This window comes from Podarcis liolepis (assembly GCF_965112155.1).
Source record: "Podarcis liolepis genome assembly, chromosome: 1".
Classification (NCBI taxonomy): Eukaryota; Metazoa; Chordata; class Lepidosauria; order Squamata; family Lacertidae; genus Podarcis; species Podarcis liolepis.
In genome coordinates, this window is record NC_139554.1 from 92,425,091 (window position 1) to 92,450,110 (window position 25,020).

Genomic DNA, 25,020 nt, shown 5'->3' on the forward strand with positions numbered 1-25,020 from the left:
TCCATCATAACATTTAGGATAGCTAGATTATTTTCTGTACATTTCTGTTTAATTCACTATTATTATTTTTATCAGGAGCAGCACCACTGCTTTGCAGACATTGGGATGCTGTCCTGTTATTACATATACCAGCATATTTGTTCTTGTCCCACTTCACATGCTCTGGAAGCTGGTACATACACCAGAAATTACTGGTAGCGGCTTCCACATGAAGCGAGTGTGACTTCAGTGCTTTGCCTGTTGGTGTTGCTTGAGAGTTGTGGGACTTTCTGTCAGGCTGTGCCCATGGTGTTAAGAATCCACATCCCATCCTCATCCATGCTACTGTAGAGCTGTACCCATAATATTTGACATGTTTCCCAAGAGGACCCAAGCTCAATGGTAGGACATATGCTTTGTTCACATAAGGTTCCCAGGTTCAGTTCTGGGCATTTCCAATTAAATGATCTCAGCAGGGATTGGGAAATACCTTGGAGAACGTTTGCCATTAGTGGTCTGGATAGGCCACTTATTCAGTTAAGAAAGCACCGTATCCATAGAAAACTGATTCTCTTAATTGTGCATTACTCAGGGTGAAATCCAACATTTTACAGAGCTGTAGCATCTCCAGTGTTGACAGATTAAGGACCCTGGAGGTACTAGCAGGGAGAACTTCACATAGCCAATAAAGAGGCTTTAGAAAGGGAAAACATATGTGAGATGTTTCGAGGAGTATGATCTCAAACCTCTCACGGTTCTTTATAGCCTGCATGTCCAGCATCCCCCAAACCTGCACTACAAGTCTGAACTCAAATTAACATTTTTTTTCAAAAGCTTTTTTTGGAAGCAGGTTCAAAATGCAAATATTTCTCCTATACTGCAAGCTTAGTACCCATTTACAGAGTGGCATTTGAATCACATTACTGGTTTGGGCAAGTGAATCTGAGAATAACAAACATTGATCCATTGTCTTATTAGTGAATAAGACAGTGAGAGACCTTTTCGTTAGCCAATAATGTGTTGGGGTATTTTGGAATATTATTTCTGCCTGGAAGACACAGTGTGCGTTCTGATAACTGATTTTTGGGTTGTCAGAACTCTGGAGTTTAACAATATTTGATTCAGTTCTGTTATTCATATTGGCAAAAGTGAAGTTAAAGTAGATTCAGTGCCAAGTTGCAGCTGTTAAAGAGTTACTAAGAGCCAGAGACAGATGAGCAAGTAGGGATTCAGTATAAAGAAAAATGAAGATATTTTGGCTGCACTCCACAAATCAAACACAACTGAGCACTTGAACTGAAGCTGATATCATACTGATTTATATGGGACAAAACTATGTTCAAGTAAGTATTTTAGATTTAACTAGTTTCTGGATGTCCACCCCATTCATTTAAAAGGGGCTAACTTCACAATCCTGTGCATTTCTACTCAAAAAGCCTTGCTGAGTTCAGTGGGACTGAACTTTCAGGTAAGCGTGTGCGGCCTTGGACTGCAGTCATGCCTGTTTACCTGGGAGTGTCCCTTTGGATTTTGCAGGCCTTACTTTGAATAAACATGTATAGGACTGCAGGGTAAATTAGCTTCAGTCCAAGTAGGTACTAATAATGAAAGTGAGATAAAAGCCAGATGAAAGTGAAAAGAGGATTCTTGCACCTTGATCTTCCTCCAGAGTTCTGGCTCTTCACCCTGGCCTGGCCTTGCTTGGGCAAACACCTATTCTCAGTGGTGAGTATTCCTGTGGATCATGAGTAGCACCACAGTTAAAGTTAACCACAGTTCCAAGCTTGGACAAAAAGGGACAAGCTGCAATTAGTTGAAAATAGAAGCAGATTCTATATCCATTTAGTATAACATTTAGCATCACAGCTGAGCCAGGCTCTTGGCTACATATCACTGTTGTAGAGCCACTGTGGAGTGAGGGCAATGTCCTCACTCCAGCATCTTGTGGGCAGAAAAATGGCTTGCAGCCATTGGAAACTAGATGATTGCTTCTACCAAAACAATCAGTGAACAAGGCTTAAAAATGGTGAAAAGGAAGGGCTTTGAGTCCTCTAAAAATCCCCTGGCCATCTTTCAAGCTGGGGGGGGGGGGGAAGATTGGTAAATTAACCCTGATAGTTATATGTTATGTAATATTTGGGTGATATCTAGAATCCGAAATCTCTAAAGAAGAAAAGGTTTCTAAGAATCTTAGGAGGGACATTTTTGAACAGTACACAATCCAATTTATTTATATTAATATATTCAGTTTATTTATTGTGGAAGAATATATTCAAACATTACATGAAAGTGTGGAGACTTGAATTCGAAAGCATACTTTTCCTTTAGCATAACATTGTTCCAACTGAAGCTGGAACAGCCTGCAATGTATTGCACGCTGGGGAACTATTCAGTTCAACACAATCTTATTCTGTCTTGCAGATGTCTAAGATAAAAATACACAGTGCATTTGCTCATTGACGGTGGATTCATTATTCCTTGCAGTTTTCCAGTAATTACTAGTTTCTTGGTTTCTTGGTCCCTCCTCATATATAGTCCTCTTTATTTTGTGTCCTCTGCAAGAACATTGTCTTAAGTGTTCTATGGCATTAGATATTAATTGTGCTTGAACTTTTATTTTCTGCCAGTCAGAGTTTTGGTAGGATCTTTCATACAACTACAGTATGTTAGCCATAAGTTAACAGTCTAATCCATCCTCTACCAACCTATTTCCCTCCAGATGTTTTGTGCAGCCTAATGGTAGTTGTGGTCCAAAACATCTGGAGGGCACCAGGTTGGTGAAGGGTGGGCTAGGCTAGGCTATCCTAGTTGTAATGTTCCCCTGGCAAAAATCAGGAGTAGCCCAGGTGCTCAATGTTCATAGGTCTAGGAACATATGTACTTAAAAAACAGCAACAATCCACATTTGTTGCATTGCCTCAGGTTATGAGGCAGGCTATTTTAGATGAGTGTTTTATATTCTCTTGGATTCTCTTCTTCTTCTTCTTCTTCTTCTTCTTCTTCTTCTTCTTCTTCTTCTTCTTCTTTTTCTTCCTCTTCTTCTTCTTCTTCTTCGTAATTTGTTGAATTTATATACCACCTTATATCCGGGGGTCTCAGGGTGGTTCACAGAAATCTCCTTAGGAATTTGTCTTTATTTTAAGAGGACAGAGCCCTGCTTCACCAAGTCAAAACCACCAGCATAAGCACCTTTCTGTATGCATTGTGATGCTGGTGCACATCTCCATCTGTGTTGCAATGATTAGCTGACCCGTGGTGAACGGCTGCGTGTGTCTCTTTAAGAGAACGGAGATGCATCCAAGGTGGAGGGGTGGACACCAGTTCTTTCTCACATGGGATTTGTTTCCCACAGTTCCAATGGGACGATACCTTCAGTGTGTTTGGTTTGACCACATTTAATTGATTGTATCAGAACTCTCCGTGGGCCCAGTGCCTTCTGGATATATTGTTTCATGTGCTTACTTGGGCCAAGTTGTCGTGGTAGTTTTGCTCTCCTATAAGCGAGGTTTTGAACGATTACCATATTCATTCTTTGCCTTCTTTAGCGGTGCCATTTGGCAGAACTCTCTCATTGCATTCTCCCCATTTTATATTTTTGTCTACAGAATAATAATTCAACAGCCCATTCACTGATGCTGGTACCACCTATTGCCCTTGTACCTTTGTCGTACCTGCTATTCCCAAGTGTCTGTTTTGCTTTTGCTGTCCACTGTCGCCATTAAACATGCAGCTGTTTTCCGCTACAGGCATATACAGGCCTTTTGGCTTAGATCAAGTGTGTGTGTGTGCGCGTGCGTGTGTGTAGTACATTTGCTTTGTTTCCATCCCCGTTTTCAGTGATGGCTACAACTAGGAGGATCCAGTACGTCAGTGGGGCATAATTATGAGGGTGTGGGTGGGCAAAGTAATTATGCCTATAGGGGTAGCCATTGTGGTTGCCCTCTAGCTTTTGTTGGGCTTCATCTTGCATTTGTTTCACCCAGCATGGCCAATGATCAAGTACTGTGAGAGTTACAGCCCAACAATATGTGGAGGGTACCTCATGGGCTACCTTAATGGTACTTCTGCCTGGGTGAGAGGGTGAAACCAACAGTGATCATGTTTTGGGAAACACAGCTTACAAATGAAGAAGTAAATACAGAGCTGGTTTCAGCACAAAGGGTAGAGAGAAGGGCGAGGAAATACAGCAGAATCCCTATCAATAAGCAGCAGAGCACTGGTTTATTTTCCAGCCAGTATCTTGGCTGTGGCCCATTACAGTACTTGAAAGCTGAGCCACAAAGACAATCTGCATATGAGTCACTCTGAGTTAGTCATCCCAAACTCTCTTTAAGCTGCATCACCACTAGAGATTGCCTGGAACCAGAAGCCCAGAATTCAAGCTCCACTCTTCCTGGAAAAAGCTTTGGGCCGTTCTTTGTGGTTACCCTCTCAGAGGGGGCAACAAAGATGTTGGTGAGCTTCAGGCTAGCATGTTTGTCTTTACATTTGAGTAGACTTGTGTGCATGGCAGTATTTTGATTGAGTTTTGGGTTTCCAGCAGCTGGGGAAGTATTGATCCTAATCCGGTCATAACGAAGCACTTACAAGCCCCAGTGAGACTTAAGTGGGAGACTTCAGCTTATACATAAGCCTCTTTTGCTACATTAAAATAAAAATGGCATCAATCAGTAGCAAAGGAAGAAGCAGATACCATATCCTCCAACATTTCTCCACTGAAAACAGGGATGTCCCATTCCATAATGATAATTTTGCTATTTATGCCCCACACATCTTACTGGGTTTCCCCAGACACTCTGGGCAGCTTCCAACATATATAAAAGCATAATAAAACATTAAACATTTTTTTAAAAATACTTCCTTATACAGCATTGCCTTCAGACTGCTCAGGGGTCAGATAACTCCGTACAGTCCAACATTTCTCCAGTGAAAATAGGGACATCCTAAGGAAAAGTGGGACATTCTGGGATCAAACCAGAAACTGGGACAGCTTATCTAAATCAGGGATGTCCCTGGAAAATAGGGACACTTGGAGAGTTTGAGATACACTGAGGTGGCAGCTGGTGTTCAGGGGCAAAAATTGACAAAGACAGCAGCAGTAGTTTGCAGTTCCGAATGTTTGATTTAACTGGGGTCAGGTTTTTGAGTCTGAGACATGACATAAATGTATTTGGGTTGATCTGGGGCATGCTCAGAAGACCTACATTAAGTTGTGACCCACCAAGCCTAATATGCCTCACCAGCTATGTATAGGAGGAGGTACCAAAGGCACCTCAGGCACCTGGCAGGCCATACCAAATGGCTTGTGAGCTGTTTTCAGCTTGGTTGAGCACAGTTTATGCAGGCCTGATCAAAGCCATGTGCTTTGGTGCTCAGCCACTAACTTCAGAGCTCCTAAAAACCTATTACAAAAATAGATTTCTAGAACAGACCATTTCAACCACTACTTCTCAGTGTTGGTAGCCTGCATAGATGTTCCAGTGTTTGTGTTTGCCACATATGACAATATATGGGCACCTGTGGCTCTTATCATCACACTTCCACTTCCCTCATCCCTGACTATGACCATGCTGGCTGGAGGAGATGGGAACTGGTGTCCAACAGCATTTAGGCCCTCAGATTCCTCATCCCTGACAAAATAAACTACACATAGCCAAATGCTCTGCTAATAACAAAAACAGAAACCAACGGAGCTGATATTGTCAACGGTAATATCGGCTACATTTTTTTGGTCTTTTTGATCACACTAGATCCCCGGTTCAGGAATACCGTATATATTACACTTAATGACTCTTTCAAAACATATTTCATGAGGAATTTCCTGCGAAAACAAAAGGCACATCATGTTTTCAACAAGAGCCCCTTTAATCCCATTTTGAAAATGAATTGCTATTAGGCAATGGGAATGAATATATTTTTATAGTTGCTAAATCACAGTAGAGTAACTCCATTAGACATGGGGGATATCATTGTCAATTAAATGGTCAAAAACACTGGTTACAGTTTAGACAAAATTAAGCGTTTGTAAATGTCATTTATCTATGATTTCAGTAGGAGAGTGGAGCAGATTCTTAGAGTTACGCTCCTGTGTACACTTGCTTTGAACTCATTGTGACTTATTTATTTATTTGATTTATTTATTTATATTCCGCCCTTCATCAACAGATCTCAGAACGGTTCACAAGATAAAAGCATAAATAAACAGAAACGACAAAACAATAACCCCCTCCCACAAACACATTTAAAAGATTGTAGAATATTAATCAGCCTACACACACATTCATAGGATTGGTCTGCCACTCTTTCCCACTGAATTCAAAGGGTTTGTAAAGAGAGCTGATTTTGACTAAATGTTTCCTCATTTAACACAGAGACAAATATAATACAAGTATCATACATGGAATCTCTACACTGTTGTCCCTTAGTGCTCCAGGGTAGATTCCCAAGAAAGCCAGGCATGCAGATGAACCATAGAAATTGATGGGTTTAGTGGCACAATCAACAGGTTATAAGGCTGTATGTAACTTTCTCTGGATTATGCCCCAAAGCAGCAAATTTCAAAGTAGAATGCTATTTGCCATGAGCCCGGCCTACTTTATCTTTATCTTTGCTAAAAAATATTGTGTAATGCTAGCGACAGAATCAGTTATGAGATGTTATCCTCCAGCTTGACAACTTCCAGTGGAACAAAACTGATGGAAGAAAACAGTCCAAAGAATGCAAATATTGCCACAGTAGCAAGCAACTTCTGTCATCGTCAGGGAAATAAATGTTGGAACTGTTGCAGTTTTGGAAGTTGCTTGCTACTGTGGTGTTTTGTTAAGTTCTTGGCTCATGTGAAACCCTAGTCGTGAAAACAAGCAACTGATTTCAACATACTATTTGAGCACCAGCTTTGATGTGAAAGGGGGCGGGCAGTGGAGATCAAGAGCCAGTGGTTGTGTAGTGCCAAGATTACAAGTGGAAATACTCATGTTCAAATCCTCATTCAGCCATGAAGCTCTCTGGGTGATCATGATCACAATCTGTCAAAGGGTGGTTGTGGGAAAATAAGTATTACATACACCACCATGACGTTCCTGGAGAAAATACAGGATACAAATTAATTTTGAAATCAAATACAATTTGTTTCTTCGTTTGTTTGTTATTTTAGAGTTGTCTGTCCTCCCTGTTTCTCCAAGGAGACTCAAGACTGCTAACCAACAGTACTAAAACAGACATAATCTCTGTGCCCCACAATGTAAATTCAAATTAATAGTATCTAATCTGCTTAACAAATAAAAACAGCAAAAACAAAAAAAAACCAAATCAAACCTAAACCAGAAAAATTGCACAGTTAACCAAAGCCCTTTCCACAAAGCAAGGTCTAAATACCCATAGAAGTATAGTGACAGAGCCCATTGGACCTCACTCAGCAAGGCATTCTGTTAAAAATAAGCATACAGGTGTATTGCAAGGATTCTTACAAAGAATGTTGGACTTGGTGAACCTCTGAGTCAGCAAGGCTCTTCTTACTTTCTTAAGCAAGAGTACCTTATTTTGAACCCATCAGGACTGTGCAGACTGTGTAACATGAATGTATGCAGAGTAGGGATTGGGATTATTCCTACTGGCCCTACTTTCTCCCCAGTATATATGTTCAGTGTGACGTCTGGGTCCCCACCCCCCATGGGTCCCTTATACCTAGGCGGAGTCTTATGGGTGCACTTTTTACATATGCATAGGTTATGTACAGACATATTATGTCTGATGTGTATAGGCCATCAGGTGCCAGTTCAGTCCCCGCTCTATGCATGTGCATACTACACAGCCATAAGCATCTGAATAGTCCTAGATTCGTTAAGAGATGCCGATTATGGACTTCATAATGAACTGCTTTGTAAATTTAAAGCACACAAGTGAACCATGGGGGAAGCAAAAGTAGAGTTCTGAAGCTGGCCCATACTTCTACCAGAGGACTCAGGAAGGAGTACACTTTGGTATACCATTTTCCAAGGCACTGTGCTTTTGCATGCCAGTTGTTGAGGAGCAACAGTGAGGAAAGGTTTTCTTGCCCTGGTGGGTAGCTGGCTGGCCACTGTGGGAAGAAGAAGAATGGTGGATCTTCAATTTGCTCTCTCAAGACTCTTTTTACACTGTAAATCTCTACTAAACTGTGGAATGAAATTGGGGATGGAGGCATGCAGGCAAGATTGGTGGGTAAGATCAAGCCATAGAATGGAAAGTAGGGGAGAACAGGAGATCTGGCATACGTATTTTTTGTCCAGAAAGGCAAACCATCTCCATCACTGTAACACTTTTTAGTAGATGTAAGGATTCAGCTTACAAGGAGAAACAACAGCTTGAAAGTTCTTAGTTCAACTTTCTTTGTTTCTGTAATACTCGCTAATAAATGAGGCAAAACGGGGTGGGGGTGGAGGTGGAAATAGCATGTGGGAAGCTCTCCTACATAGAGACTTTCATTCCCCAACTCTCTGCTTGAATGCTTTTACTATAAGCACAAACATAGTTCAGGTCACCAGGTCAGAAAGCTGGGTGCTGCCCGGAGCATGCTTGCTGAACATTAGTAACCTCTCAATTTTCAGATAGTCCCAAGAAATCCTTTCTCCGTCATCTTTCATTTTAACTTTTGCCTGCTGTCTGCTGAACTCTGACTACTGAGGTTTGAGTGGAAAAACCTACTTGAAATGGAAATTGCCTAGCATTGCTTTTCTGGTGGGACTGCCAAATCAGATCAGAATGATGTGGATTGCTTCCTATTAGTTTAAATTAATAGCAGGTACCAGCATTTGCTGTGATATCAGATCATGCAATGTACTTGAACAAAAGTTATGCAAGCCCTGGGATGGATTCTATTTTCATAGGAAGACAAAAGAAAAGAAAAGAAAGCTTCAGAAAATGGTACTTAATTATGTTACTGAGAACCATGGTTCTTTTTGTTTTTGTTTTTTTAGGACGATGCTTTGCAGTCCTGTAAACATTGAAGGGGTCAGGTCTATGGTGGAACAAATCCACTTGGCTTAAACCTTTAGGCAGTGTTGAGATTCTTTGCCAGAGAGGTGTGTGGTCTTCCACCCTCTTTTCAGAAAGAGTGGTGCACATATAGTGAGAGGCAAATAGGTTTACTTAGTCCAAGTGGAGACACTTGTTTGAACCATGCCTTTCTGCAAAAAAAGTAATATAATATATTCAGTTTAATAACAATGGGGTTCAACTCATTCAATGCTAGGGAGATATTCACTATTGCAACAAGGTTTGTGAATTTCCCTTCCCCCCTTGTACAGACTTGTGAGCAAGCCCCATTGGAATAAGTAGAGCTTAGTTCTAAGGATCAGGGTGCAACACATTTGTTTTTATTTGTTATAATGGTATGTAGTTTTGTGTTCTTATACTGCAAACTAACCTGTGATCCTCAGATGAAGGGCAGGATAGAAATTAAATAAATAATGACCAAATCCTACTGAAAGCAAAAAAGACTTTACTGTTACCAAATTGTCTCATTGCTTGCATACAGAGCTGCATAGGAAATAGAATCATAGAATTGTAGAATTGGGAGGGACCACAAGGATCATCTAGTCCAACCCCCTGCAATGCAGGAATAATTTGCCCAACATGAGGCTCGAATTCACAACTCTGAGATTGAGAGTCTTGTGCTCTACCAATAGAGCTAGAATTGCTGTACTCTGGAAGTACACTTATTGAATTGTTGAAAAATAGACAAATCCCTCAGGCTAGCTTTACTCTGAACATGGGTGGCCATGACTACAAATTGGTGTCATTTAAGTGCATAGTGTATGCACTGTGTGAAGAAGAACACCAACCAGAACTATGCACAGCATTCTGTGAATAGGACTCATAACATAAGTAGAAAAGATTGTGGCAACTACAGTTTTTAAGTAAGTTTGCATACACCCTAACTTTGCCTGGGTTGAGACCCCTATATAGAACTGGACTCAGCAACTGATAACTCCCATTGGTAACAATAGTGATAGTTTCACACACCAAAATAAAAAAATTCCTTCCAGTAGCACCTTAAAGACCAACTAAGTTAGTTCTTGGTATGAGCTTTCGTGTGCATGCACACTTCTTCAGATACACTGAAACAGAAGTTGCCAGATCCTTCTATATAGTGAGAAGGTGGGGAGGGGTATTACTCAGAAGGGTGGTGGGAATGGGAGATTGGCAGATAGCTGAGATGAGCCTGTTGATGACTCTTAACGACTGTAATAGGTCTTACAGGAAAAGGCAAGGGGTGAGAAGGTGAGAAATGGCTTAGTCATGTATAATGAGATAAGAATCCAACTTGCACACACCAGTCACCCTTGCAACTTGCTTGAAGTTAACTACAGTGGTGCCTCGCAAGATAAAAGTAATCCATTCCGCGAGTCTCTTCATCTTGCGGTTTTTTCGTCTTGCGAAGCACGGCTATTAGCGGCTTAGCGGCTTTAAGAAAAAGGAAACAAACTCGCAAGAACTCGCAAGATGTTTCGTCTTGCGAAGCAAGCCCATGGGGAAATTCATCTTGCGGAACAACTCAAAAAACGGAAAACTCTTTCGTCTTGCGCGTTTTTCGTCTTGCGAGGCATTCATCTTGCGAGGTACCACTGTAACTCTTTAGGCAGGTGGTGTTAATTCATGGGACTGTCAAGAATAAGGATGACCTATCAAAGGAAATCCGTGCATTCCAAGAAGCATTCCAGGAGACATTTTGTGAATGGAAGAAGTTTATGCCAGAAATTGGCTTTTAAAGAACATAGATACTGTATAAGACAAGTGCAAGATTAGCATCTGTAGCTCCGTCGTCTCTACCCAAACCAGCAATCTGTTCTAGGCTACGAGCTGGGGAAAAGGTTTCAGGTTTTACTAGCCATCTGGTTTACCTATTGGTATACCAGTGGTAATAAATGACATCAGTATTTTCACAACCAAATGACATTGGTGGGATTCTATTACACCAGGGATATTTGGGTATATGAGCCCAAAGACGTTTCTAGTTAACAAGGTTACTGGTATTGACTTTGCTGAGTTAATAACAGATGTAGCAACCAATGTATGAATTTCAGTTTTTCCACAACACTGGGAAAAATGAGAGCTTCTATCCATGCCCACCAGACTAATGAGTCTCAAGTGTTTTATTTCCATTGCAGACAAATTAAGGGAGAAGGAAGGGGGCTTACCATGCCTTAGGCTTTATGCCATCAGAAGCCTCAGCATATCAAACCAATAGGAAATTTATTTTTATTTTTGAGGTTTAACATTCCCTGTGTAGATGAGATCTTCAAAAGAGCTTAGTTCACCATTTAGGCATCTGCCTAAACATTAAGGGAAGAGCTTCCCCCTGTTGAGTTCTTTGAAAAGCTAGTCTTACTGCAGTCTCACAGCCCTTTTCAAGGGTGGTGAAGGTGAATTTACTTCAAAGACTGCTTTGAGCTTCAAACCTCCTGTGTGATATCTTTATAGTCTGCTGCTTTAAAAATATACCATTTGTAGGTGAGTGAAATGGAAGGGAAGAATAGGATATTGTGGCTCTTGATCCTTGCATTTGTTCATTTATTCTGCTATGCCAAAAGGGGCCAGAGCCATTAGGTTGTTGCTTAATGCCTCCTTAAAGAATGGCTATCATGTGAGTCATCTGTGGGTCCTTTTGATTGAAGGTAATTATGAGCCATTCAGAAATATACTTTTTGGGAACACTGTTGAATCTGCTGTGGCCTTTGTAACCATTGATCCTCTCTGTCTGACAGAGTTGGAGTTGGAGGAATTCCTACTTTTTGAGAAGATTCCAGAAGGTGGTGGTGGTAGCTTGATGCTGTATTTTCCCATAGGGTGCTACACAGTTCTATGCTGACTCCTATCCTTTTCAACATTTATGTGAAGCCACCAAGAGAGGTATCTGGAAGACATGGCATTCAGTGCAATCAATGTGTGGTTGTCACACACTTGCTTCCCTCCTTTCTGTCACATACAACTGAGGTGACTTACTCCATATCACTGATGAGTTGGATAGGGGCCAATAAATTGAAGCCGATTAAAGATAAAACGGGTAATGATGGTAGGAAAATCTCTTGTTCAGGATAGTGGATAGTGCCATTATATAGTTTAACCACTAGATGGCAATCTAATTAGTTGTATCTGCATGGAGTCAGGAGGAGCTGAGATGTTAAATACCTTGCTTGGCTTTGTGACCTCTTCCATGAGAGGTGAATAGCTATTCTGTTTCTTCTCTTTAGTTGGAGGGACTTTGCCACTGCTGTACTTGCCTTGGTGACTTTTGTATTAGGTTATTTCAATGCACTCTGTATGATATGGCTCTGAAGACTGCCAGGAAACTACTGCTAGCCCAGAAAGACTACTGTGGGCAGGAGGGAACATATTACAACTGCTTTTAAACATCAGCACTCTGAAAAAGGTCGCTTACAAGTGCAATTCAGCATGATAGTGAGAGAGAACCATGGCTAGTCATAGAATACAAATCTGGACTAGATGAATCGGTGTTCTGACACAGTAGAAGAAGGCCTCATCTCATATACTTCTATTAACAATTAAATAAGTTTTAAACTGTTTTGGAAGCATAGCTGAGAAGAGATCTAAAAATGTAATACAAACATATACACCTACATAATGCATAACATAAATAGTGTGCCTGAAGAAAATATTAGGGCCGCCACAATGAATCATAAGAGTAATTAATATAATGCAAAATATTTTATACATTCTATATAAACATAATTATTTATTGCCCATATAAAATGAAAGCATCATCCATGCAACTAATAAAATCATCCACAACTGGGTTATGAGACTATTTCTGGCTATGATAGATGGGATATATTCCCTCATAAACCTGAATCAACGTTCCCAAACTTCTACCTACCGTTATTGAAAGGCTCAACCAAAACAGAATAAAATATAAAAATATGTAATATTATGGGAAAACTGCAGCAGGGCTTGAAAAACATCTAATACCAGTTTCCTCAAATGTTGCTGCTAGCACTTAGAATGTGTGTGCGCATGCGTGTGTATGTGCATGTCACACACACACACATACTGTTCTGTGAAGGCTTAGTAACTAAGATTGTGGAAAAAAGCTATCAGTACATCCTAGAGCAAAGAATTGAAAGCCTAGATGTAACTTAAATGACTCATCTAATCAATTTAACAATATGAGGGGAAAGAAATGTAAGTTGTAGCTGGCTCTAAATTTGAGAAATAATGGCTCCTCTTAATTAATCAGGTGTCTTCTTCCATTATTATTATTATTATCACTACTACTAAGGTTTGCAGTGGTTTGGCCCATTAATCAGCCCACCAGGATTTGCCTCTAAAAGAAAGAAAGCAAAAAGCAGACTGAGAGGAGGACAATGTGAAAGTAAGCTGAAAGAGGGAGGGAGAAGCTTTGACTCACCTGTGCTTCCTCAGCAGCCAGGGAAGAGAGCAGCAAGCCCCAAAGGCGAGAGAGCAGAAGAAGCTGCAGCAGAAGCCCTGCCGAGCCCAGACTGCCACAACTGGTGGAGGTCTCCCATACCAGAAGCCAAGACAAACAACTGGGGGAAGCAACTTCCAGAGAGGTATTCCAAACAGGGAAGACTACAAAACCTGAACATCTTTCCAGTTGGCACCCTCGGGTGAGGCCTGAGAATCCAAAACAAGGTCAGCCACCATTTGGACTTCAAAGTGCCCCAGGGATGGAGAGAGTCCCCTGTGAGGGTTTAGTTCTCCCCCTGCCCTTTGCAGCTAGGAGCTGAGGACAAACCTGGTAATAAGAACACAGTGAAAACTCAAGACCGTGTTGAATAGTTGGACATAAACTCTTTCACGCCTGTGTCCAGATAAACTTTTATCAGGATAATTATTGTTTACAATATAATGGAGAGAAACTTGGTATGACCCGAAGTTGTGAAAGACAAAATGTGGTCCAATGAATAGTGTTAGACTTGGATGTGAATATGTGAGTTTTAGTCAAGCTAGTGTCCATTGAGTGCCTTTGAGTTACTGTAGCTGTTCTAGGCCTCAGGGATTTAATCAGGATTTAATTTATAGTGTTATACTTCTATTACCAGAAAAGAGAAGCTTCTAGTGCTTGCCTAATGTATTGTCTCCACCATCTCCACAAACAGATTTGTAGTCTTTTTCTTGGCATAAAGAGGCTAGCATAGAAGGAACTTAGTTCTTCGGAGCCTGAAGCCGTTTCTTGAAACTTGTGTGTTTACTTGTCTGTGAGTGGAAACTATAATTGCCTTTGTTGGCTTCTGTTCCACTGAAAAATTCCCATGTATATTAAATACTCGCAGTCTGATAGCTCATGCCAAAGAGCATTTTGTACCCCAATCCTAAGCTTTGTGTATGAAAGTAATTTCCACTTAATGTTGGCCTTAGACCAGGGGTCAGCAACCTTTTTCAGCCATCATCCCTCAGACCTTGTGGGGGGCCGGACTGTATTTTTTTGGTGGTGGTGGTGGGGAATGAACAAATTCCTATGCCCCACAAATAACCCAGAGATGCATTTTAAATAAAAGCACACATTCTACTGTAAAAACAGGCTGATTCCCAGACCGTCCGCAGGCCAGATTGAGAAGGCGATTGGGCCACATCCAGCCCCTGGGCCTTAGGTTGCCTACCCCTCCCTTAGACATTCTGACAAGATAGGTTTCATCATCTTGGTGCTCTTTAGATGGCTTGGGCTGCAACTCCCTTCATTCATGAGTATTGGCAATGCTGGCTGGAGCAGATAGGAGTTGTAGTGCAAAACTCTGGGAGGCACCAGGTTGGGAGAGGTTGTTCTAAAAAGTTAGTAGCAGGCCCACCCTTTGGGGGGCATAAACTTCAGTTTTAAAATAACATTGGGGGTAGGGAAATGCTGGTCACTCTCTAATCTGGTGTCTGAAGCCACTTTGCCATGCCTCATATAATAGGGCATCCTTGGATTCCATTGAATGAAGTTGATATACTTCATAGTTAGAGCTTGTTCTTTCTTCATGTTTTTAATCCTTGCGAACGTTGGAATGATTTGTGGGCATTGACATGAAAAATCCACATCAATGTAGCAGGAAGATTATTTGGGTAGGGTATAGGGATGCTTAGTAAATTCACCCCATTTGAATTTCTCTGTATATTTTGGGGTGCTAAATAATCTGATCTTGCTTGCAGAGTGGCACTGACACATTAGCGATTTGCAGTTCTTCTCTCTCTTTTGTTTTATTTCTGTACCTTGTCTAAGTATGCTGTGCATCTGCAGTTTGCTTCAGTCTTCAGCCACATCTCTCCCCATTGTTATTGATTATCAAAGTACACAAGCACATATGTGCATTAATTAAAAACTGAACCAAAAGGGAGTCTTGGTATGACTGCATGGGGACTGTAAAGTGCAGCAAACTGGGCATGTACCAATTCCAAAATTGATTTTAGAAATTCTCCAAGTTAAAATAGGAAGGCAGGTGGAGTGGAACATGAGCCAGATCCAACCCACAAAACAATAACAGAAGGGGACATCTGCTCATCCATAGTGGGATACTAGATTTCTGTCAGCTCCTGCTCACAGATATTGTCTGCAAAATTCACATGCCTTTTTATTCCAATGGTAACACTTTCCATATGGGGAATTGCTTCAGTGAACTCTCACTAAGAATACAACTTGTGCTGCAACCAGCCCAATATGAGTTTTTGCAGTAAAAGCAAGAGAAAAAGCTTTTTATTGGACAGTACTATTTCAGGTGAGAAAAAGTGTGTGTGTGTGTTATGTAAAAATATTCTTCCATTAAAAGTTTTCTGTGTCTGAGGGAAAGGGGAGGGGGAAGCGCAAAAGATGAGATCAAATATTCTTGTTCAGATCCTCCTTGGCATTCCTGCCTTTAGTGTAGATGAGTTTGCTGCATCCCCTCACTCCTCACTCGGGCTGGGCAATATATCAATATATTGTCCAAAATCGGTTTGAAGTCCATATTGTGATATTGGTTTCATAATTTTTGACCTGGAAATATATTGTGAATCTCTCTCTCTCTCTCTCTCTCTCTCTCTCTCTCTCTCTGTGTGTGTGTGTGTGTGAGAGAGAGAGAGAGAGATGCAAAAAACCATGGGGAAAACCATGAAGCCAGCCCAGGCGTCTCTTGTTTCCTGCAGCCCCTGTTAACTCTGCCTGCCCAGCTCTCCCCTGCTTCATGCAGGGGACAGCGAATCACAAAAGCAGGGGCTGGCAAAAATCACAATGCAGGAAAAACCATGAAGCAAGCACAATACCAAATCAAACACATCTTTAAGAAAAATACACTAAGGATGAACCCTACAAGAGAAGTATTAAATATTATTGGATTCTGGGTAATACAGGAAACTGGTTCTGTTCATGGAGCAATTGGGATTATATTTGCCCTTCTGTGATTTTAACACAGATATTGATGATTAACTTCTACCAGACACAGTATTTCTTATGTAAATATTCAAATGCAATCATGGCTGATTAGACAACTCAAACGTTCCTCCCTTAGCTTAGCCTTTGTTTTCATTCAAACATTACATAAGGTATCCTTGATAACACCAGTGTCATGCAGCCTTGCTTTCCTTTCATGCCATCTTTAAATTATGCTCGATAGTTAGAGGCCATCTTTAGTTAGAGCAGTTTTTAGAGGTTAATCCAAGCTAAGGTAATTTAAATATTGGCAGAGAGCTGTAGACCAGGCGTCCATAAAACCCCTGTACAAAGTGAAGAGATTGATTTTCTTTTTGCTAATAAAAACAAACAGTTGCATCTCCCATATGGTATCCTCTTGTAAAATATTTACATCTGAAAGGCACCCATGTTGGTAAGAAGGAAGAGGGCAATAAGAAAGGCTCTTAGCCCAGCTTCTGAATCCCCCCTCCCTTTTCATGTTGCATATAAAGCAGGGGCTATGGGCTCCCTTCTGCTCCCACAATAAAGGCAAGTAATCTTTCCTAGTTTATGCAGGCTTGAAAATAATAGTATCTGATTAATATTTTAAAAAATAATAAAAATAAAGCAGTTGTCAGCAAGCACTGTTACGTGAAGCTTGAGATTTTAATTCTACAGAGCTTGCCTGCTTTCATGACAAGTGTTGTTTTGCCCCTATGAGTATGGCAGGGGAAGTATTTGACCCCCACCCTGTTTTCAGTGGTGTCATGGAAATTTTTGAAGTGCAAGTGCTGTCCCAACAGCCCCCACAAGCCTGCTACCAAGGGTGGGCAAAAATGCAGGGAGCTGTGTTAATTGTGTGTGCTTATATCTATATGATCAGAAGGTCGGAAGTTCGAATCCCCACAATGAGGTGAGTTCCCGTTGCTTGGTCCCAGCTCCTGCCAACCTAGCATTTTGAAAGCATGACAAAAGTGCAAGTAGATAAATAGGTACCACTCTGGCAGGAAGGTAAACGGCATTTCTGTGAGCTGCTCTGGTTTTGCCAGAAGCAACTTAGTCATGCTGGCCACATGACCCGGAAAAACTGCAGACAAATGTTGGCTCCCTCAGCCGGTAAAGCGAGGTGAGCGCCGCAACCCCAGAGTCGTTTGCGACTGGACTTAACTGTCAGGGGTCCTTTACCTTTTTTATATCTATATGACACACACACACACAGAGAGAGAGAGAGAGAGAGAGAGAGAGAGAGAGAGAGAGTGTGTAGAAGTAGTAGTATATAGCATAATGTCCAATTTATCAGGACCTGCTGATTGCCTTTGTATAGTGAGCTTGCCTTCTTCTCTGACTGCCTCCATACTAATCTGCCACAAACAATTGTAAAACTTGAAAGCCGTATTATCAGCTCATTTGGTTGCCAAGGTCCGCCACTGGCACTCTAGCAGATGATGTCATTGCTCCTATTCTGAAAAAAGTCCCACCGCTGTCTGTTTTGCCTCAAATTGTCCTACATCTTCTGGTCACATTCATGCAGGCTAAAATAATGTATCATGCCAAACCTTAGTTTATTAAGCTTGGCAGTATATCCAGGTTGACAAACAGTAGCTTGTGACTGGCAGGCACACCAGAATAAAAAGCATGTTTGGTGTGATGTCTCAGTTGACACACCTTGGTTACAACTGTTACTTCCTCTCTGAAGACTGCCACAGCATAGAGACAGGAATGGATGGAAAACATAAAATCCACAATGAGCTATCACTGCTAGTTCCTTAAACAGGCCTGGCTCAGCACTCTAATCTATCCATAGCCCAGCTCTGGCTGGTTGGTTCCCTATATATAGTAGATCCCAGTATGGGCAGTAAAAACATTACTTTTATATGGGAAATGATTAACAAGACTAATTTACATCTGTTTCATCTGACTTCTGTTTCAAACCACCTGCAGTTCCCTCCCTATGTCTTCTTGAACCCAGTACTTCGGCAGCAGCTGATTCAGACTCAGGAAGAAAACCATGCCCTTCTACCATAAGCTGCCCCCCTTTTCAAGGAGAGTCAGAATGACACCCTTGGATACAGCTTAAGCAGCAGTAGTGTAACCCATAGCCAGATACATGCTTGGGAACAAAGACAATCATGCCCTCAATAACACCGTTCTGTTATTATTGGCATCACATAATTTGACACAGGTCGCTGGTCCTGGTCTAGGTCCAGCTAATATTGCATTAGCTGGCCTTGATGCAGGTCCCATCAAATACATGAGGTATATACAGAGGTGCCGAGTCACTCTGCTTTGCAGTACGTATACATTGCCAAAAATGGGAACCAAAATAATTCTCTTATGAAATGATCTGGGTGGAATCTGGCACTGTTGCACGCACAGAATGGCTGCTGCTGGAGTGGAAGTGAGTGCTAATAGGAGAGAGAATGAGATCTCTGCCTATTTCCACCTCCCCCCTAAAATCAGCTCCAGAGAGTTGGGGGACCCTCCAGAACAAAGTGGAAGGTGGTGTATGTGTGTGTGTGTGTAGGCTGTAGCTAGCAGTCTCTTTTGCTAGATCAAACTACCTTCTGTGAGAACAAGGACCTCAACTGCATCCCACCATTTTCTTCTTCTTTTACTTCGCCAGATATATTTTTTTTAACATTATTTGGTGGTTGGATGCTTTCCCACACACGATAAAAAGGCTATTTCCTCTTTCAGTTATTTATCATCAAGCTCTTGAAGCACATGTTGCTGTTTAAGTGGGAACAATTATGTACTCTTGGTGGGAGGCTGTAATGTTCTTTTGTAAGGTGGAGCCAAAAGATGGTCCAGGAAAGCTGTATCTCTTTATTACATGGAATGCTTGGACTTGGTTGTACAGTTTATATAGAAAATAATAAATTGTCAGGAGCGGGGAAGTGAGAAACACCCACCCACCCCTCCCCAAGATGTGTGTGTGAGGGGGAGGGAAATGCCTTTATTGGCTAGAAAGAGTGTCGGGATTAATAGTTAAAACACCACATGAACCTCACAGTGGTCTGATTTTCTGAGTAAGGGCTTTCCTCTTGACATGCACATATGGAAAACATGGTGTATAAATAACAGGATCTCTAGTTTTTCTTAGGAAACCATTCCTTTTAAAAAAAACAACAACATTAGTATAGCAGACTAGTACAATGCTTTCAGGTTGTACTGTTCTCTTCATATTTTAGGCCATCGCCTTCTAGGATTTGAACTGATCTGATCTTATTAGAAAAAGTAAATCTACAATTCTAAGCATACTTACTTATCTGGGAGCCTAGCCCTGCTGGAATCAGTTGGGTTACTTCTGAGTATGTACAGGTGTGTAAGAACACACAGTTATTGATTTCATTTTATTCTATCAGTCAATACAACTTACTGTATTGCTTATCTAACCCATGAGTGGGCAACTTCTTTCTTCTATTAAGGGATGCACTCCTTTAGGGACAAACTGGCATACAGGCAGTGGGGGTGGTTTTCTGAGCTAAAAGTGGACACCTTCTATATCTTTCTACCAGCTCCTTCCCCCCTGTTTCCCCTGCCACCCGGTCATTGCAACCCACGTGAAATTAGGCCATGGGGTGTGGGCTGCCCACCCTGGTTAACCCTTTTAAAAAGCTGTCTAAGGAAGTAGCTGTCGCCACATCTTGTTAGGATCGTAAGAATAAAATTCTGATACTAGGCAGGCAGAGGCGTGAAGTCCTTAAAACATGCCTGCAATCCATTGGATGCCCTCTTCTGTTTGCAGAGGAGAAACCTGATCCGTATCAAAACAGAATGTCGTGATCGTAGTGGCATAGATTGTCTCTTCATGTTTTCTTTTAGCAGCTACACAGGAGGTATCCAGAACACTGTGTTATTGCCGAAAGCACTGCTTCTGCAAGTTGCAAATTAAATCAAAATGGTTAACTCTCTTTTATTGCAGTGTCTTTGGCCCCCTTTAACCCTTGTGCGGCTTTTGGAACAGCTGTTGGCAAATTTGAGTCCTCCAGGCAGAAGAGCGCACAAAAGATCGGCTACATCAGGGTTGTGACCCTGTGTTAATAGAGACACTTTTATTATGCGGTTATCAAATGACTTCCTTTTGCTTTATCCTTAATGCTGGCTGGTATAATAGTCTTGTCAAAAGTTATTTTCTGGCACGCAAAAGGATCGTGACTTTCTGACATCAGCTTTTGTGGAGCCTGCCTGCCTTACATATTTCCCGTCTGCATGCTTGGTATGAAATTTGTTTGTTTATTTGTTGCACTGATAGGCATCTGTTTCCAAATATCCACAGTCTGTGAAAATTCAGTTCAAAGTGGGCCACATTCATAGAGCACAGCTACTTTCTCTTTTCTAAACCAACCCTCAAAATATAGTTTCAATATTGAATCATTCTGTTCTCTGTACAGTTTTTACTGATCTCATTATCCAAGAGGTCAGTTTGCATAAGCCCTTTGTAATCAGCTGGTCTTGGCCAGGGCTGCTTCAAAAAGGGACTTGGGAATTAATGGGCAACCTCAACTCCCCAACATGCCCTCTTGCCAATTTCTGTTCTCATGATCGCTTCTCATCCCCACCCTAGATCTTGGGAATGAATTGGACCTGGTTGTTGAGTGAAAGCAACTTCAGGAACTAGCTGGATGGAAACGTAATACTTGCTGAGATAGTATACAGTGGTACCCCGCAAGACGAATGCCTCGCAAGACGGAAAACCCGCAAGACGAAAGGGTTTTCTGTTTTGGAGGCGCTTCGCAAGACGAATTTCCCTATGGGCTTGCATCGCAAGACGAAAGCCCATAGGGAAATGCTGGCGGTCGGGAGCAAAGACTTTCGCCCACAGCCGGCCTTCAGAAGAGGACCTCTTCTGAAGGCCGGCGGGGGGCAAAAGTCTTTGCTCCCCCCCCGCCTGCCTTCCCCCCCGCCTGCCCCGGGCGATCTTAAAATGCCGGCGGGCGGGAGCGAAGCGTTCGCTGCCGACCCCCAGCATTTTAAAATCTCCCCCTGTCCCGGGGAGATTTTAAAATGCTGGGGGTCGGGAGCGAAGCGTTCGCTGCCGACCCCCAGCATATTAAATTCTCCCCGTGTCCCGGGGAGGTTTTAAAATGCTGGGGGTCGGGAGCGAAGCGCTGCCGACCCCCAGCATTTTAAAATCTCCCCGTGTCCCGGGGAGGTTTTAAAATGCTGGGGCTCGGGAGCGAAGCGCTGCCGACCCCCAGCATTTTAAAATCTCCCCGTGTCCCGGGGAGGTTTTAAAATGCTGGGGGTCGGGAGCGCTTCGCTCCCGACCCCCAGCATTTTAAAACGCTGTTCCGAAGGGGGGGGGCGGGGACACCTGCCCCAGCCGCCCCACTTCGGAAAGCTGTTCCGAAGCGGGGAGGGGGGGCGGGGACACCTGCCCCAGCCGCCCCACTTCGGAAAGCTGTTCCGAAGCGGGGAGGGGGGCGCGGACACCTGCCCCAGCCGCCCCACTTCGGAAAGCTGTTCCGAAGCGGGGAGGGGGGGCGGGGACACCTGCCCCAGCCGCCCCACTTCGGAAAGCTGTTCCGAAGCGGGGAGGGGGGGCGCGGACACCTGCCCCAGCCGCCCCACTTCGGAAAGCTGTTCTGAAGCGGGGAGGGGGGCGGGGACACCTGCCCCAGCCGCCCCACTTCGGAAAGCTGTTCCGAAGCGGGGAGGGGGGGCGGGGACACCTGCCCCAGCCGCCCCACTTCGGAAAGCTGTTCCGAAGCGGGGAGGGGGGGCGGGGACACCTGCCCCAGCCGCCCCACTTCGGAAAGCTGTTCCGAAGCGGGGAGGGGGGGCGGGGACACCTGCCCCAGCCGCCCCACTTCGGAAAGCTGTTCCGAAGCGGGGAGGGGGGGCGGGGACACCTGCCCCAGCCGCCCCACTTCGGAAAGCTGTTCCGAAGCGGGGCGGGGGGCGGGGACACCTGCCCCAGCCGCCCCACTTCGGAAAGCTGTTCCGAAGTGGGGAGGGGGGGCAGGGACACCTGCCCCAGCCGCCCCACTTCGGAAAGCTGTTCCGAAGCGGGGCGGGGCGCGGGAACACCTTCTGAAGGCGGGCAGGGGGCGAAAGTCTTTGTCCCCCCTGCCTGCCTTCCCAGGGGCTTTTAAATCGCCCCGGACAGCGGAGAAGTCCTCCGCTGTCCGGGGCGATTTTAAAATGCCGCCGGCCAGCATTTTAAGATCGCCCCGGACAGCGGAGAAGTCCTCCGCTGTCCCAGGGTTTTTTAAAATGCTGGGGGTGGGAAGAAAAGCCCTTGTCCCCCCCCAGCCTTCAGAAGAGGTCCGGGGACAGACTGTCCCCGGACCTGGTCTGAAGGCGGTTTCCCTAGGAACGCATTAATTGATTTTCAATGCATTCCTATGGGAAACCGTGCATCGCAAGACGAAAAAACCGCAAGACGAAGAGACTTGCGGAACGAATTAATTTCGTCTTGCGAGGCACCACTGTACCTGTGTCTGGAAACTTCCACTTCAGATAGCAAGTGGACTCTTGAGTCAGTGATTCTCCATAAAAATATTAGGTAAAGGTAAAGGAACCCCTGACCATTAGGCCCAGTTGTGGCCGACTCTGGGGTTGCGGCGCTCATCTCGCTTTATTGGCCGAGGGAGCTGGCGTACAGCTTCTGGGTCATGTGGCCAGCATGACTAAGCCGCTTCTGGCGAACCAGAGCACCGCACAGAAACGCCGTTTACCTTCCCACTGGAGTGATACCTATTTATCTAGTTGCACTTTGATGTGCTTTCAAACTGCTAGGTTGGCAGGAGCAGGGACTGAGCAACGGGAGCTCACCCCGTCGCGGGGATTCGAACCACTGACCTTCTGATTGGTAAGCCCTAGGCTCTGTGGTTTAACCCACAGCACCACCCGTGTCCCTTATAAAAATAGCTAGCATAGCAGCTAGCATAGCACGTAAGCATAGCATAGCTAGCATAGCACGTAAAAAAGCTAGCATAGCAGAGGGAGGGCTCCCTTTCCTCAGACATGTTAGGCTTTTTTTAAAATCTTTTGTTAGTTTTTTTATTTTGGTTTGGAAAAAAGTATTCCCCAAAAAATATTCTGCCATCTGAGGTAGCACAAGCTCACCTATTCATTGAGAAGAAAGTTTAAGGGAACCTTAAAGGGGCAGCTTTCTGTCCTGGACTATAGCATTCCATGGTGTTTCACACTGGCTGGCCTGGCAAGCTGCCTCTGCAGAGGGAGTGGATGCGGTGGTGAGGATGCCACTTGTTGATGGATCCAGACTTGATGACTGCAGTCTCTGACTTGAGAGCTCAAGCTCAGTGGATTCCTGGGTGTTGGGTTTAGACTCAGTTGTGAGTCTTGAGCCTAGTTCCTTCTAAGCATAAGCACCACTGCCCCCTCCTCTCTGTCCATACCTGAGTTGCTACTGGAACTCAGGGTTGTGATATTTGTCATTTTATCACCAGGAGGCACTTTTCAATCAGATCACTTTACAGCACAAACTTTGGATAAGCAGAACGGGCACCATACGGTAATTATTACACTTTATTAAAAATGGATGTATGAAGCGGTCCTAATTGACCCAGAGTTTGGAAAACAGAAGCCTGAAAAAAATAGGGTTTCAGTTAGCAAGCAGCTATATGTATTATTCACATATTTTGATAGCCAGTTCATAAAGCAGAACTGGGATTACAGTACTTTCTGAGTCTATGACTGAGAATTGAAAACAACTAATCATTTGAGGATTTCTTCCTATAGGGAATATATTTATACGTAAGCGATGAACAGAAATGTGAGGTGGTAACGCTGAATACTCTGTGGCATGTGGAACGTGGAACAGCAGCTTTCCTGCCAAATAGACTAGACCAACAGTGGTGAACATGACCATTCCTACATATTTGGGATGTCAGCCACATGCTAAAATTCCAAACAGTCAAGTCTGTCTTTTTTTATTACTTAGGGAGTCTGTTTTAAATTTAGTTAGAAAATGAAATGATTAAATGTGGCTCACTACCAAGTATGGAGAACTTTTCTGCAATGGATGTATTTGAGCTTACATGTAACAATGACTACCTTTTCATAAAATGATTTAAATTAAAATGGAACTTTGCAGCCACAATGGCTGCAGTCCAAAGCACATTTCTTAGTGGACAGTTAGCCAACATGGTGCCATCCAGATGTTGTGGACTACAGCTACCACCCCTAGCTATTGGGCATCCTGGCTGGGGCTGATGGGAGATGCAGTCCACAACATCTGGAGAGCTACCCCTGACTTTGTATTTTCATGTTTTGTATAAACATGCTTTTAATTACCCAGTTTCCTAACCACACACCCCATGTTATTAGGATGAAGCAACATTGATGTGTTTAAGGACAAGTTGTCTGAAGCATAGCCATGTGCAAGGCAGGTAGGCAGAATGTTGGTCACTGACAGATAGGTAGTGTGGGGGAGGCAAAGAAAGGTAGGCCCTGGACAGGGAGCCAGGTATAATAACAACAAGCCACTTCCCCAGCCACTCTGGACGGCACCCAACAGAAAGAAGAAGAAGAAGAAGAAGAAGAAGAAGAAGAAGAAGAAGAAGAAGAAGAAGAAGAATGTGATAAAAGATCAGACATTAAAAGCTTCCCTAAACAGGGCTGCCTTCAGATGTCTTCTAAAAGTTAGGTAGTTTTTTATTTCCTTGACATCTGATGGGAGGGCATTCCACAGGGCGGGCGCCACTACTGAG

At 43.3% G+C, this 25,020-nt stretch overlaps 1 protein-coding gene across 11 annotated transcripts in view; it reads left to right on the forward strand.

The window, feature by feature from the left end:
* Positions 1-25,020, forward strand: part of KALRN (kalirin RhoGEF kinase) — a 513,896-nt gene that overhangs the window by 91,464 nt on the left and 397,412 nt on the right. For 4 of the 11 annotated variants that reach the window (XM_083487445.1, XM_083487444.1, XM_083487443.1 and 1 more), the window contains exon 2: positions 13,399-13,629. The exons of 6 other annotated variants lie outside the window; for them this stretch is intronic. In XM_083487445.1, coding sequence (XP_083343571.1) covers positions 13,399-13,629 — 231 coding nt within the window. The remainder of the gene's footprint in view (positions 1-13,398; positions 13,630-25,020) is intronic. One more of the 11 variants, XM_083487453.1, reaches the window with a different exon arrangement.